General features: G+C 47.2%; 1 protein-coding gene across 2 annotated transcripts in view; it reads left to right on the top strand.

The window, feature by feature from the left end:
• dph6 (diphthamine biosynthesis 6) overlaps positions 1 to 15945 on the top strand; it is a 251929-nt gene that overhangs the window by 68781 nt on the left and 167203 nt on the right. For both annotated transcript variants that reach the window (XR_013499972.1, XM_078233271.1), the window contains exon 4: positions 11014 to 11087. Coding sequence is in view for 1 of the 2 variants with exons in the window: in XM_078233271.1 (XP_078089397.1) it covers positions 11014 to 11087 (74 nt within the window). In the remaining variant the exon portion in view is untranslated. The remainder of the gene's footprint in view (positions 1 to 11013; positions 11088 to 15945) is intronic.

Here is a 15945-nt window from a genome sequence, read left to right as displayed (position 1 = left end):
ATAAAAGAAAAATCATAGTCCCCACAAGAGAGACAAACAAGATCCAAGCTGACACGAAAAGGCGTTGTATCCCATCTTGGGCTTGATCTGACGCTTGATCTTAGCCAAAAGGCCGAGAAGTGATTCAATTACTGTTCCCTATCTCCACTTGGACCTTAGTGATGAAGTTCAGAGATGTATCCAAAACCCAGCACCTCTGGCAATACAGTTGCTGTGAGGTTTCAGCACAGATGATGTGCTGAAGTCCTGAAGTGGGGTTTACAATTGCCACTTACTGTCCTGAAGACTGGAATGCTACTGACGAAAGGTTTTGTAGCAGAGGAATTAATTTTGTAGCTGCACTGAGATTGGCTTCATTGTGTTTTGAGAAAATTACCATATTCAGTGAGAGAAATTTACATCTAATTATCATCAGTGACAGAATCTGATTTTGCATTACTCCACCGCTTAGCTGATGTTTGTGAGCATTTAAGGAATTTGAAAGCAAGTTTCAACTTCAAAGTAAGTGTGGATTAAGCTTCAATTATACAAGAAAGTATTTCTCAAATACCAGAAATAATTCTGTGCTGTTTGTTGGAGAATCGCTTTAATGTTGGCCTTTCAGCGCTGCCGCATTGAACATTCCTGGAAATCACATTCTGACAGTTAGCTTTGCCTCATAAACTCAGCTGCTTCACAAATGTAGAGAGTTGGCAAATGGAATTTACAGTCGCATCGTCCCAGTTTGTTGATCGTATTGCTGTAAGCTACCACATTATTTATTTATTAGTGTCGCAAGTAGGCTTACATTAACACTCTATTAACACACCCAGAATCTACTGATGACCATGGAACCATTGCCGATTATCGGAAAAACCCATCTGGTTCACTAATGTCCTTTAGGGAAGGAAATCTGCCGTCCTTACCCGGTCTGGCCAACATGTGACTCCAGTTTAAGTTTATTTATTAGTGTGACAAGTAGCCTTACGTTAATACTGCATGGCAGCACAAGTGGTTAGCACTGCTGTTTCGCAGTGCCAGGGACCCGGGTTCAATTCCCGGCTTGGGTCACTGTCTGTGTGGAACAGGTTCCTGCACTGTTAGCCATGCCTCCATAGAGGAAATTTCACCGGCAATTGCATCTGTCCAAAAACTTCAATTGTTGCTTCAAGGATGGAAGTTTACAGGTTCACCTCAGGATAAATAACCTCACTTTATGAACAGAACAACTAAGCCTGAGCCCAGGATGATTTTCAAGTTACAGGAGACACAGTAAAGATACAGTTTTATCTTTTTGTTAAGTTGGGTTGAACCTGGGACCAAAGTTGGCATTTAAGTTGTAGCAAAGTAAAGGTTCAGGTCTCAGATAGTGGTTGTTTTTAATTTTGGAGAAATGGAATGTCTCAGCACAGGCCTGTGGAATAATAAGAAGTCTCATGACACCAGGTTAAAGTCCAACAGATTTATTTGGAATCACAAGCTTTCGGAGCACTGCTCCTTCATCAGGTGAGTCAAGTTTTATCTTTCTGTTAAGCTGCATTTGTTAAGTTGTTACTCACCTGAGGAAGGAGCGGCGCTCCAAAAGCTCATGATTCCAAATAGACCTGTTGGACTTCTTACTGTGCCCATCCCAGTCCAACGCCGGCATCTCCACATCATGGCTACCCTGTGGAATAATGACCCGGAGTTTGGAAGAGTATTTGATGGGGGACTGTCGGTGCGTCCAGAGTGGATCAGCAGGAGAATGCTGACGTTACAGACCATCATTCACTGCAATGTCCCATTTCTGCGATACGGACCCTTCCCAGAGCCAGAATTATTGAAATCAGTTGACGCAGTGAGAACTTCCCGTTTCCCCCTCTCGTATTGCTGAAAGAAACGTCAACAAAGGCCTTGTTCAATTCGATGTAACTGCATTTTTAACATCAATCGGAATAATAAATGCTGATGAACAACTGATCTAGCTCTGAAAGAATAATTATACGTTTGTATTTATCAAGTGCTGAAAATTGTCCCCATTATGATTAACCGCTGAAAAAAGAGACATTCTGTCAAAACTTTTCATCTTGCACTCATCAGTTTCACAAGAATCCCAAATCGTAGAATCCCTACAGTGCAGAAGGAGGCCAGTCGGCCCATCGAGTCTGCACCGACCACAATCCCACCCAGGCCCTATTCCCGTAACTCCACATATTACCCTGCTAATCCCCCTGACGCTAGAGTCAATTTAGCACGGCCAATTAACCTAAACTCGCACATCTTTGGAGTGTAGGAGGAAACCCACGCAGACATGGGGAGAACGTGCAAACTCCACACAGACAGTGAGTCAAGGCCGGAATTGAACCCGGGTCCCTGGCGCTGTGAGGCAGCAGTGCTAACCACTGTGCCACCGTGCCGCCCATCTCAAAGGGATTTATACTGCATAAGAAGACGGTGCTGATTCATTGCTGAGAGGACTCTGATTGGTATGATCTTAGGGGGGTGCCCAATGTGGAGAGGGTGCCCCCAATGCGCACAGGGCACCCTGACCCCACCAAAGGATGAAGGCCCCTCCCCTTCCATCAGTCTTAGTGAAAAAGTGACCTTGTCACTCTTGCCCCCCCCTTCCATTGCTCAATGTATTATGGCAGTGGTGGTGGAAGGCAGATTGAGGTCTTTAAGTGGTTGTAATTGACCAGGTAAGGGCCTCAATGTGCCTAAGGGTCTGCAGGCGAGTGGACATTTTATTTTACTCCCCCCCCCACCCCCCCCCCTTCCATTAGACCATAAGACCATAAGACATAGGGAGAGGGAAGGTTTGAATTCATGGCTGAGGGGATGGTGCAGGAGGGAGGGGTTCAGGTACTTAAGCAATTGGGGCTCGTACTGGGGAAGGTGTGACCTCTATGAGAAGGATGGTCTACACCTTAATCAGAAGGGGACCAATATCCTGGGGGGTAAATTTGCTAAGGCCATGCAGGGAGGTTTAAACTGATTCGGGGGGGGGGAGGGATCCTGAGTAGTGGGGCTGAAAGTGAGGGATGCATGGATGGGGACTGCAATGCACGGCATTGCAGAGGTGGGGTGGAGCAGGGTTTGAAATGTGTATACTTCAATGCCAGGAGTATTCGCAATAAAGTGGGTGAACTTGCAGCGTGGATCAGTACCTGGGACTTCGATGTTGTGGCTATTTCAGAGACATGGATAGAGCAGGGGCAGGAATGGATGCTGCAGGTCCCGGGGTTCAAATGTTTTAGTCGAAGTAGGGAAGGAGGTAGAAGAGGGGGAGGGGTAGCATTATTGGTCAGAGATTGTATCACAGTGTCAGAGAGGAGGTTTGATGAGGACTTATCTGTTGAGGTAGTATGGGCGGAGATTAGAAATAGGAGAGGAGAGGTCACCCTGTTGGGAGTCTTTTATAGACCTCCTAAAAGTTCTAGAGAGGTTGAGGAAAGGATTGCGGAGTCAATCCTGCTTAGGAGTGAAAGTAATAGGGCAATTGTTATGGGGGATTTTAACTTGACTAATATTGACTGGAATTGTTATAGCTCTAGCTCGTTAGAGGGGTCAGTTTTTGTTCAAAGCGTGCAGGAAGGTTTTTTGACTCAGTATGTAGACAGGCCAACTAGAGGTGAGGCTATATTGGATCTGGTGCTGGGAAATGAGCCAGACCAGGTGCTAGACTTGGAAGTTGGTGTGCATTTTGGTGATAGTGACCACAATTCGGTTACGTTCACCTTAGTGATGGAAAGGGATAGGCATGAACCTCGGGCCAGTGGTTTTAGCTGGGGGAAGGGTAATTATGAGGCTATTAGGAGAGAATTAGGAAACATAGGTTGGACTAGGAGATTACAGGGACTGGGAACGTCCGACATGTGGAGTTTTTTCAAGGAGCAGCTACTGCGAGTCTGTGATAGGTATGTCCCTGTCAGGCAAGGAGGAATTGGTAGGGCTAGGGAACCGTGGTGCACCAAAAAAGTTTCTTTGTTGGTTAAAAAGAAAAAGGAGGCTTATGTTCGGATGAGACGTGAGCACTCGGGTAGTGCACTAGAAAGCTTTAGATTGGCTAAGAGGGAGTTGAAGAGCGAGCTTAGAAGGGCTAAAAGGGGACATGAGAAGACTTTGGCGGATAGGGTTAAAGAGAATCCTAAGGCGTTCTATAGGTATGTCAAGAACAGAAGGTTGGTTAGGGCAAGTTTAGGGCCAGTTATAGATGGCAGAGGGAAGTTATGTGTGGAACCGGAGGAGATTGGTGAAGCATTGAACCAATATTTCTCTTCGGTGTTCACGCAAGGGGACATGAATATAGCTGAGGAGGACACTGGGTTGCAAGGGAGTAGAATAGACAGTATTACAGTTGATAAGGAGGATGTGCAGGATATTCTGGAGGGTCTGAAAATAGATAAATCCCCTGGTCCGGATGGGATTTATCCAAGGATTCTCTGGGAGGCAAGAGAAGTGATTGCAGAGCCTCTGGCTCTGATCTTCAGGTCGTCGTTGGCCTCTGGTATAGTACCAGAAGATTGGAGGTTAGCGAATGTTGTCCCATTGTTTAAGAAGGGGAACAGAGACTTCCGCGGGAATTATAGACCGGTGAGTCTCACTTCTGTTGTCGGCAAGATGTTGGAAAAAATTATAAGGGATAGGATTTATAGTTATTTGGAGAGTAATGAATTGATAGGTGATAGTCAGCATGGTTTTGTGGCAGGTAGGTCGTGCCTTACTAACCTTATTGAGTTTTTTGAGAAAGTGACCAAGGAGGTGGATGGGGGCAAGGCAGTGGACGTGGTATATATGGATTTTAGTAAGGCGTTTGATAAGGTTCACCATGGTAGGCTTCTGCAGAAAATGCAGATGTATGGGATTGGGGGTGATCTAGGAAATTGGATCAGGAATTGGCTAGCGGATAGGAAACAGAGGGTGGTGGTTGATAGTAAATATTCATCATGGAGTGCGGTTACAAGTGGTGTACCTCAGGGATCTGTTTTGGGGCCACTGCTGTTTGTAATATTTATTAATGATCTGGATGAGGGTATAGTTGGGTGGATTAGCAAATTTGCTGATGACACCAAAGTCGGTGGTGTGGTAGACAGTGAGGAAGGGTGTCGTAGTTTGCAGGAAGACTTAGACAGGTTGCAAAGTTGGGCCGAGAGGTGGCGGATGGAGTTTAATGCGGAGAAGTGTGAGGTAATTCACTTTGGTAGGAATAACAGATGTGTTGAGTATAGGGCTAACGGGAGGACTTTGAATAGTGTGGAGGAGCAGAGGGATCTAGGTGTATGTGTGCATAGATCCCTGAAAGTTGGGAATCAAGTAGATAAGGTTGTTAAGAAGGCATATGGTGTCTTGGCGTTTATTGGTAGGGGGATTGAATTTAGGAGTCGTAGCGTTATGTTGCAACTGTACACAACTCTGGTGCGGCCGCACTTGGAGTACTGTGTGCAGTTCTGGTCCCCACATTACAGGAAGGATGTGGAGGCTTTGGAGAGGGTGCAGAGGAGGTTTACCAGGATGTTGCCTGGTATGGAGGGGAGATCCTATGAGGAGAGGCTGAGGGATTTGGGATTGTTTTCGCTGGAAAGGCGGCGGCTAAGAGGGGATCTTATTGAAACATATAAGATGATTAGAGGTTTAGATAGGGTGGATAGTGATAGCCTTTTTCCTCTGATGGAGAAATCCAGCACGAGGGGGCATGGCTTTAAATTGAGGGGGGGTAGTTATAGAACCGATGTCAGGGGTAGGTTCTTTACCCAGAGGGTGGTGAGGGATTGGAATGCCCTGCCAGCATCAGTAGTAAATGCGCCTAGTTTGGGGGCGTTTAAGAGATCCGTAGATAGGTTCATGGACGAAAAGAAATTGGTTTAGGTTGGAGGGTCACAGTTTTTTTTTAACTGGTCGGTGCAACATCGTGGGCCGAAGGGCCTGTTCTGCGCTGTAATGTTCTATGTTCTATGTTCTATAGGAGCGGAAGTAAGGCCATTCGGCCCATCGAGTCCACTCCACCATTCAATCATGGTTGATTTCAACTCCATTTACCCGCTCTCTCCCCATAGCCCTTAATTCCTCGAGAAATCAAGAATTTATCAATTTCTGTCTTGAAGACGCTCAACGTCTCGGCCTCCACAGCCCTCTGTGGCAATGAATTCCACAGACCCACCACTCTCTGGCTGAAGAAATTTCTCCTCATCTCTGTTCTAAAGTGACTCCCTTTTATTCTAAGGCTGTGCCCCCGCGTCCTAGTCTCCCCTGTTAATGGAAACAACTTCCCTACGTCCATCCTATCTAAGCCGTTCATTATCTTGTAAGTTTACTAATGGAGTATAAAGAGAGGAAAACCTTGCGATAAATTGTATTGCACCTGGAATACCATGAACAGTTTTGATCCCCGTATCTAAGGATAGATATACTAGCACTAGAAATAGTCCAGAGAAGGTTCACTCGGTTGATCCTGCGTATGGAGGGATTTTCTTATGAGGAGAGGTTAGAACAAAGAACAGTACAGCACAGGAAACAGGCCCTTTGGCCCTCCAAGCCTGTGCCGCTCATTGGTCCAACGAGACCATTCGTTTGTATCCCTCCATTCCCAGGCTGCTCATGTGACTATCCAGGTAAATCTTAAATGATGCCAGCGTGTCCACCTCTACCACCCTACTTGGCAGCGCATTCCAGGCCCCCACCACCCTCTGTGGAAAAAACGTCCCTCTGATATCTGAGTTATACTTCGCCCCTCTCACCTTGAGCCCGTGACCCCTCGTGATCGTCACCTCCGACCTGGGGAAAAGCTTCCCACTGTTCACCCTATCTATACCCTTCATGATTTTGTACACCTCTATTAGGTCTCCCCTCATTCTCCCTCTTTCCAGGGAGAACAAGCCCAGTTTACCCAATCTCTCCTCATAGCTAAGACCCTCCATACCAGGCAACATCCCGGTAAACCTTCTCTGCACTCTCTCTAAAGCCTCCACGTCCTTCTGGTAGTGCGGCGACCAGAACTGGACGCAGTATTCCAAATGTGGCCTAACAGCGTTCTATACAGCTGCAACATCAGACTCCAGCTTTTATACTCCGTCCTATAAAGGCAAGCATACCATATGTCTACTTCACCACCTTCTCCACCTGTGCTGCCACCTTCAAGGATTTGTGGACTTGCACACCTAGGTCCCTCTGTGTTTCTATACTCTTGATGGCTCTGCCATTTATTGTATAACTCCCCCCTACATTAGTTCTTCCAAAATGCATCACTTCGCATTTATCTGGATTAAATTCCATCTGCCATTTCTCCGCCCAATTTTCCAGCCTATCTATATCCTGCTGTATTTTCCGACAATGTTCATCGCTATCCGCAAGTCCAGCCATCTTCGTGTCATCCACAAACTTGCTGATAACACCAGTTACACCTTCTTCCAAATCATTTAAATATATCACAAATAGCAGAGGTCCCAGTACAGAGCCCTGCGGAACACCACTGGTCACAGACCTCCAGCTGGGAAAAGACCCTTCGATGGCTACCCTCTGTCTCCTGTGGCCAAGCCAGTTTTCTACCCATCTAGCCACCTCTCCTTGTATCCCATGAGCCTTAACCTTCTTAACCAACCTGTCATGAGGGACTTTGTCAAATACCTTACTGAAATCCATATAGACGACATCCACGGCCCTTCCTTTGTCAACCGTTTTTGTCACTTCCTCAAAAGACGCCACCAAATTTAAGAACATAAGAAATAGGAGCAGGAGTAGGCCATCTAGCCCCTCGAGCCTGCCCCGCCATTCAATAAGATCATGGCTGATCTGAAGTGGATCAGTTCCACTTACCCGCCTGATCCCTATAACCCCTAATTCCCTTACCGATCAGGAATCCATCTGTCCGTGATTTAAACATATTCAACGAGGTAGCCTCCACCACTTCAGTGGGCAGAGAATTCCAGAGATTCACCACCCTCTGAGAGAAGAAGTTCCTCCTCAACTCTGTCCTAAACCGACCCCCCTTTATTTTGAGGCTGTGCCCTCTAGTTCTAGTTTCCTTTCTAAGTGGAAAGAATCTCTCCATCTCTACCCTATCCAGCACCTTCATTATCTTATAGGTCTCTATAAGATCCCCCCTCAGCCTTCTAAATTCCAACGAATACAAACCCAATCTGCTCAGTCTCTCCTCATAATCAACACCCCTCATCTCTGGTATCAACCTGGTGAACCTTCTCTGCACTCCCTCCAAGGCCAATATATCCTTCCGCAAATAAGGGGACCAATACTGCACACAGTATTCCAGCTGCGGCCTCACCAATGCCCTGTACAGATGCAGCAAGACATCTCTGCTTTTATATTCTATCCCCCTTGTGATATAGGCCAACATCCCATTGGCCTTCTTGATCACCTGTTGCACCTGCAGACTGGGTTTTTGCGTCTCGTGCACAAGGACCCCCAGGTCCCTCTGCACAACAGCATGTTGTAATTTCTTTCCATTTGGATAATAATCCAATTTGCTATTATTTCTTCCAAAGTGAATAACCGCGCATTTGTTAACGTTATATTCCATCTGCCAGATCCTCGCCCACTCACTCAGCCTGTCCAAATCTCTCTGCAGACCTTCTACGCCCTCCACATGATTCACTTTTCTACTTATCTTCGTGCCGTCTGCAAACTTTGTTACCCTACACTCAGTCCCCTCCTCCAGATCGTCTATATAAATGGTAAATAGTTGAGGCCCCAGTACCGATCCCTGCGGCACGCCACTAGTTACCATCTGCCAACCAGAAAAGCACCCATTTATTCCGACTCTCTGCTTCCTGTCGGATAGCCAATCCCCACTCCACGCTAACACCCTACCCCCAACTCCGTGTGATCCAATCTTCTTCAGCAACCTTTTGTGAGGCACCTTATCAAACGCCTTTTGGAAATCCAAAAACACCGCATCCATCGGTTCCCCTCCGTCAACCGCACTAGTCACATCTTCATAAAAATCCAACAAGTTCGTCAAATTTGTACGGCACGACCTCCCTCTCACAAAACCATGCTGTCTGTCACTAATGAGATTGTTCCGTTCTAAATGCGCATACATCCTGTCTCTAAGAATCCTCTCCAACAACTTCCCTACCACGGACGTCAAGCTCACCAACCTATAATTACCCGGTTTATCCCTGCTACCCTTCTTAAATAACGGTACCACATTCGCTTTCCTCCAATCCTCAGGGACCTCACCTGTGTCCAATGAAGAGACAAGGATTTCCGTCAGAGGTCCAGCAATTACATCTCTTGTCTCCCTGAGCAGTCTAGGATAGATGGCATCAGGCCCTGGGGATTTGTCAGTTTTAATGTTACCTGAAAAACCTAACACTTCCTCTCTTGTAATGGAGATTCTCTCTAACGGGTCAACACCTCCCTCTGAGACACTCCCAGTCAACAAGTCCCTCTCCTTTGTGAATACCGATGCAAAGTATTCATTTAGGATCTCCCCTATTCCCTTGGGTTCTAAGCATAATTCCCCTCCTTTGTCCCTGAGAGGTCCGACTTTTTCCCTGACAACTCTTTTGTTTCTAACATATGAATAAAATGCCTTAGGATTCTCCTTAATCCTGTCTGCCAAGAACATTTCGTGACCTCTTTTTGCCCTTCTAACTTCCTATTTGAGTTCTTTCCTACTCTCTCTGTATTCCTCCAGAGCTCCATCTGTTTTCAGTTGCCTGGACCTAACGTACGCCTCTCTTTTCTTTTTGATCAGATCCTCAATTTCCCTGGTTATCCACGGCTCTCGAATCCTACCTTTCCTATCCTTCCTTTTTACAGGCACATGCCTGTCCTGCAGCCTTATCAACTGTTCCTTAAAAGACTTAGGTCTGTACTCGTTGCAGTTTAGAAGAATGAGGGGCGACCTTATTGAGACATGTAGAATTCTCAGGGGGCTTGACAGGGTAGATGCTGAGAGGTTGTTTCCCCTTAGAATCATAGACTCCTACAGTGCAGAAGGAGGCGATTCGGCCCATCGAGCCTGCACCAACCACAATCCCACCCAGGCCCTATCCCTATAACCCCATGCATTTACCCTAGCTAGTCCCCCTGACACTAAATGGCAATTTAGCATGGCCAATCCACTTAACCCGCACATCTTTGGACTGTGGGAGGAAACCGGAGCACCTGGAAGAAACCCACACAGACACGGGGAGAACGTGCAAACTCCACACAGACAGTGACCCAGTCCGGGAATCGAACCTGGGTCCCTGGCGCTGTGAGACCGCAGTGCTAACCACTGTGCCACCATGCCCCCCCTTGTAGGAGTCTAGGACCGGAGGGCATATCTCAGAGTAAGGGGTTGTTTATTTCAGACAGAGATGAGGAGGAATTTCTTCTCTCAGAGAGTAGTGAATCTGTGTAATTCTTTCCTGCAGAGGGTGTGGAGGCTGGGTCATTAAGTATGTTCAAGGCTGAGATGGACAGATTTTTAATCAGTAAGGGAATCCAGGGTTTTGGGGATAAGGCTGGAAAGTGGAGTTGAGGATTGTCACATCAGACCATGATCTCTTTGAATGGTGGAGCAGAGTTGATGGGCCAAGTGGCCTGCTGCTGCTCCCACATCTCATGGTGTTGAGAGGAAACCATTAACACAGTTGTTAACTTAAGGTTTAAAAGCTCTGGTTTTTTTTGTAGGATTTCATAATATTTATCAGAACCAGCATGCATCAGTTGTCCTTTTGAAAGTCTACTTTGTTTTTTAAAAACAGTTTGAACCCATAATTGAACTTATTTTACGAAACTTTGCAGACGAGCAAATGATTGTAAAACTCAGTTGTCTTCAGGCAGCTGTGACTAAACAGCTTGTTGTCTGGACAACCGTTTTAAGTTGTCTCAAAATCATTTGCGGAGGCCAGAAGATGGAAGCAATATGTTCTGAGTGGGAAAGTTTTAACATATTCACAGTGCCGTGGCTCTGGAGACATGGGCAAAACAGCAATACATGTACTCGCAATCACTGAGCAGTTGGAGATTGCCGTTGAATTATCTCTGGCACTTGTAGTCATTTTAGTCTGGATGACAATCAAACCTCACCATTGGTGATTTTCTTTACAGGAAAAGGAGGGAGTGGAGGCAGTATCTGTCGGTGCCATTCTGTCAGATTACCAGAGGGTCAGAGTAGAAAACGTGTAAGTCCATTGTTAATTTGTTAAACTGTATTTAATTTATTAGGTAAATGGTTTAAATAAATTTAAAGTTTATTTATTAGTCACAAGTAAGGCTTACACTGCAATGAAGTTATTGTGAAATTCCCCTAGTCGCCACACTACGGCACCTGTTCGGGTCAATGCACCTAACTAGCACGTCTTTCAGAATGTGGGAGGAAACCGGAGCACCCGGAGGAAACCCACGCAGACACGGGGAGAACGTGCAGACTCCACACAGACAGTGACCCAAGCCAGGTATCAAACCCTGGTCCCTGGTGCTGTGAAGCAGCAGTGCTAACCACTGTGCCACCATGCAGCCCCCGAGATTTCTATTGCGATTTCTATTGTCCAGTGCATTCCCATTCCTGCATGCTATTGGGGTGTGGCCTTGCCATATCCTATTGTACAAAGAGGCAGGTGACTCCTCTGTACCATGGTGTTGCTGCGTTTGCTTCTGTTTACTCCGAGCTTTACAAAAAACAAAATCTGGTTCTCACATTCAGTACAAACTTTGTATTAACCTGAGGGAATTGTTTAACTCGTAACGCAACAATCGCTGGAATAAAAATTTACCATCAATTACAAAACAGTTTCTATTTTTGATTCACGACACGCCGGCACTCGTCACAGTTACCCGCAAAACAAGCTGATAGAAATTGTATGAAAGTCAGATGCTGCAAAAACTCTGCAATAAAAGAATGCTTAGAGGTCAGCTATGGCGAGACAAGCACGGACACCACCTTACCTGTGCTAGAAATTGTGTCAGAAATGTGAATGGAAATGTGAATTTACAAAGTGCAGCAGGGGCTGACGGTTAAAACTGGGAACAAGTTCAGTTCTCTGCTCACTGATTTGTCCAAGCACAGTGGCAGGAAACTCTGAAGCCCTGACATTCCTTCCTTATGTTTGTCTGTAACGGGTCTCAGGTTGAGATAAAGCTTTTTTTTTAGTTTATTTATTATTGTCACAAGTAGGCTTACATTAACACTGCAATGAAGTTACTGTGAAAATCCCCTCGTCGCCACATTCCGGTGCCTGTTCAGGTTCACTGAGGGAGAATTTAGCACGGCCAATGCACCTAACCAGCATGTCTTTTAGACAGTGGGAGGAAACTGGAGCACCCAGAGGAAACCCACGCAGACACGAGGAGAATGTGCAAACTCCGCACAGACAGTGACCCAAGCCAGGAATCGAACCCAGGTCTCTGCTGCTGTGAGGCAGCAGTGCTAACCATTGTGTATCACACCCACCCTGCGATGGTGGAAATTCTATAGCAGCAGTGGGCAGCACGGTGGCACAGTGGCATTGCTGCCTCACAGTGCCAGGGACCCAGGTTCGATTCCACTCTTGGGTGACAGTCTGTATGGAGTTTGTATATTCTCCCTGTGTCTGCATGGGTTTCCTCCGAGTGCTCCGGTTTCCTCCCACACTCCAAAAATGTGTATGTTAGGTGGATTGTTCACACAAAATTGCCCCTTAGTGTCTCAAGATTTGTAGGTTAGGGGGATTGGTGGGGTAAACATGTGGGGTTACAGGGATAGGGCCTGGGTAAGGTGCTCTGTCAGAGAGTCGGTGCAGACTCGATGGGCCAAATGGCCTCCTTCTGCGCTTATAGGGATTTTATGATTCACAAAAGATGGGTGTATAATTGAGATTTCTATTGTCTAGTGCATTTCCATTGCTTATTGGGCTGCGGCCTGGCCATATCCTATTGTACAAAGAGGCAAGAGACTCCTCTGTACCATAGTGCTGCTGTGTTTGCTTCTGTTTTGTAGCTGATTTGCTGTGATCTATATCCTCTACAATGTAGAAGGCGCACCCAGTGTTCTGGACCTGCCTTCATTCAGCCCATTATCAGTCACCAGCCACTGCCCCGCCCTACTCTTCATCCTGAACATTGTGACTCTTTCTTGAAATGTGTGATGATTCAAGTCTTTTGGTTCATGATGCCTATTAATTTTGCCAATTCTGTGCAGAGAGAGAATGCAGTACATTACAGGCAGATGGGTATAACTATACACATGCTCATTACATTGTCAGTGCTTGTGTCTGTTGCAAACTTGCGTGCGGATGGATTCCTGGGACTTAAATGATTGAATACGTGGTGCGCACCATGATTCCTTTGTTGTGCTTTTGTCTCACAGACCCCTGTGTTTTCCCAAAAAATGTAATAAGATATTACTCAAAGGGGGCAGGGAAAGTCCGACGAGTGTTCCACTCTGTGGCCTCTGATTGTTTACATCGAAACACGAGAACAGTGCAATTCAGACACTTACGATCTGGCCCAAGAGGCTTGCTTCTTGCAGCATATTGTCTTCTTTTCATAGCATGCATATCGTAACTTTTATTTGCTATTTTAATCTCTTCGACCTTGCTGCTTATTAATGAACATTGTTTAGTGTCAGAACAGCGTTTTGTGCCTGTGTTTGTTTGCAATTCAAGCTCTCCAACATTTCCATCTTATTCTGCTACTTCATGGTAATCATAGAATGGTTACAGCAGAGAAGGAGGCAGTTTGGCCCATTAAACCCATGTTGGCCCTCTTTGCAAGAACTATTTAGCTGGTCTCACTTTCTTGCCAAATACATAATTGTACAACTCCATGGAGGCGAAAGTCCCGTCACCAAGTTACTTTATTTACACCATACATCTGTACACAGCCAGCTCTCCAGTTGCTTCCTGCTAAATGCAGCCTGGGAGTCTGACACACCTGCTTTAAATAGGGAGCAGATTTAAACATCAATTAAGACTCATCAGGTATTTCTTTTGCATACCAAACAAATAAACTAACTCAAATTAACTGAAGGACAAAGTAAAAGGGGCAGCTCTCCAAAAGGAGGGGGAACAGCCCGAACAAAAAACAAAGTGGAAAGGAAACTTAAAACATTGAATCATAATGCGATTGTTGGGGTCGATAATACACCCCAGTCCCTGCGGTGCCCAATGGGCGTGGATGGCGTCAACTGCGCCCGTGGACAGCGCATGCTCCCTCTCCAGGGACATCTGGCCGCGAATATAGCCACGGTAGAGGGACAGACAGTCAGGATGGATGACCCAGTCGATCACCCGCTGCCTGGACCTATTGATGGCGCACCTTGCCAGGCCCAGGAGCAGGATCACGAGGAGGTCGCCATCCTGACCCGCCCCTCTCCGCACCAGGTGCCGATAGATCAGGAGCGTGGGACTGAAGTGCAAACAAAACATCAGTAAAAGGTGTTTCAGAAAACTGAAAAGGGTGTGCAGTCTAAGACACAAAAGGTAGACATGGTCCACGGACTCCACAGGACCACAAAGGGCAAGCTTGGGAGCCCGTGAACCTAAAAGATCTATGGATGTGCGGGACTGCTGCGTGCAGCACTCTCCACTCCAGGTCCCCAAGGTAATCGGGGGAGATCCCTCCATCGAGGGACCTCCACTGGGGACCTCCGCCCGCCCGACAGCAACAAGGCCCGCCAAGGTGTACCCGGGCAACAGGTGAGGACGCAGTCGTGGAAGGTGTGCAGCAGCAGCCCGTACAGGAGATGTGCTCCATGCGGTGGAAAAAGGCACGCAGGACATTTTCATGAGGCGGCTCATGCTGTGGGGCACCTGACCCGGGGGGGGGGTCAATGTTTTGGGCCAGTGTGAAATTTCATCCGAGCAGGGGAACACTCAGGCGGGATCCCACCGCACACCTGCGCCGCCTTGAGACCGCATGTGCACTCGGGGCCGAGCACGACCGTCCTAAGGTCTTGGATGGCTTTGGCCGCGTGCCAGACGGCCACCCCCGCGCGCTCAGCCAGCACGTGGGGGCTCATGCAGCCCGCTACTCCGCCATCCAGCACATTATCTAGACAGCTATATGAACGGAGTGGGAATGGAGGGATACAAAAGAGTGGTCTAGTTTGGACCAGGGAGCGGCGCGGGCTAATTGTTCCTTGTTTCTCGTTTCAAGCCTTCATTCAATGATCATCTTGCTGGTGCCAGTACAGAGCGAGACTGCGGATAGTTGGGAACCTGTCTCGGGGGCAGGGAATTCATATGGTGTTCGTGGAAGTGGAAATGACTAGGGTTGGGAAGCATTTTCCGATCAGGGCCATTGTGATCTCCTGGACTCGTTTCGATCGCCTCAGGGGGTCGGAGAGGAATTTCCCAGATTTTTTTTTTCCCCATATTGGCCCTGGGGTTTTTCACTCTGGGTTTTCGCCTCTCCCTGGAGATCACATGGTCTGGAATGGGGGGGTGGGGGTGAGTTAATAGGTTGTAATGAACAAAGCATCGTAGCTGTGAGGGACAGCTCGGTGGATAGGATATTGGTATGCAGATAGGCTGGAAAATTGGGCGGGGATCCTGGATTCAGGATTCAATCCTGGACCGGGGAGCGGCGCGGGCTTGGAGGGCCGAAGGGCCTGTTCCTGTGCTGTATTGTTCTTTGTTCTTTGTCCCCGAGGACTCATTAGGTAGTACATACACCAGCAAGCCAACCTCATCAACCTGGCTGAAGTCATAGAATCATAGAAACCCTACAGTGCAGAAGGAGGCCATTCGGCCCATCGAGTCCGCACCGACCACAATCCCACCCAGGCCCTACCCCCACATATTTACCTGCTAATCCCTCTAATCTACGCATCTCAGGACTCTAAGGGGCAATTTTTAACCTGGCCAATCAACCTAACTCACACATCTTTGGACTGTGGGAGGAAACCGGAGCACCCGGAGGAAACCCACGCAGACACGAGGAGAATGTGCAAACTCCACACAGACAGTGACCCGAGCCAGGAATCGAACCCGGGACCCTGGAGCTGTGAAGCAGCAGTGCTAACCACTGTGCTACCGTGCTGCCCGTCATTACAATAATATT

This window comes from Mustelus asterias, chromosome 18 (assembly GCF_964213995.1).
Source record: "Mustelus asterias chromosome 18, sMusAst1.hap1.1, whole genome shotgun sequence".
NCBI lineage: Eukaryota > Metazoa > Chordata > Chondrichthyes > Carcharhiniformes > Triakidae > Mustelus > Mustelus asterias.
This window is presented reverse-complemented; position numbering and strand designations above follow the sequence as displayed.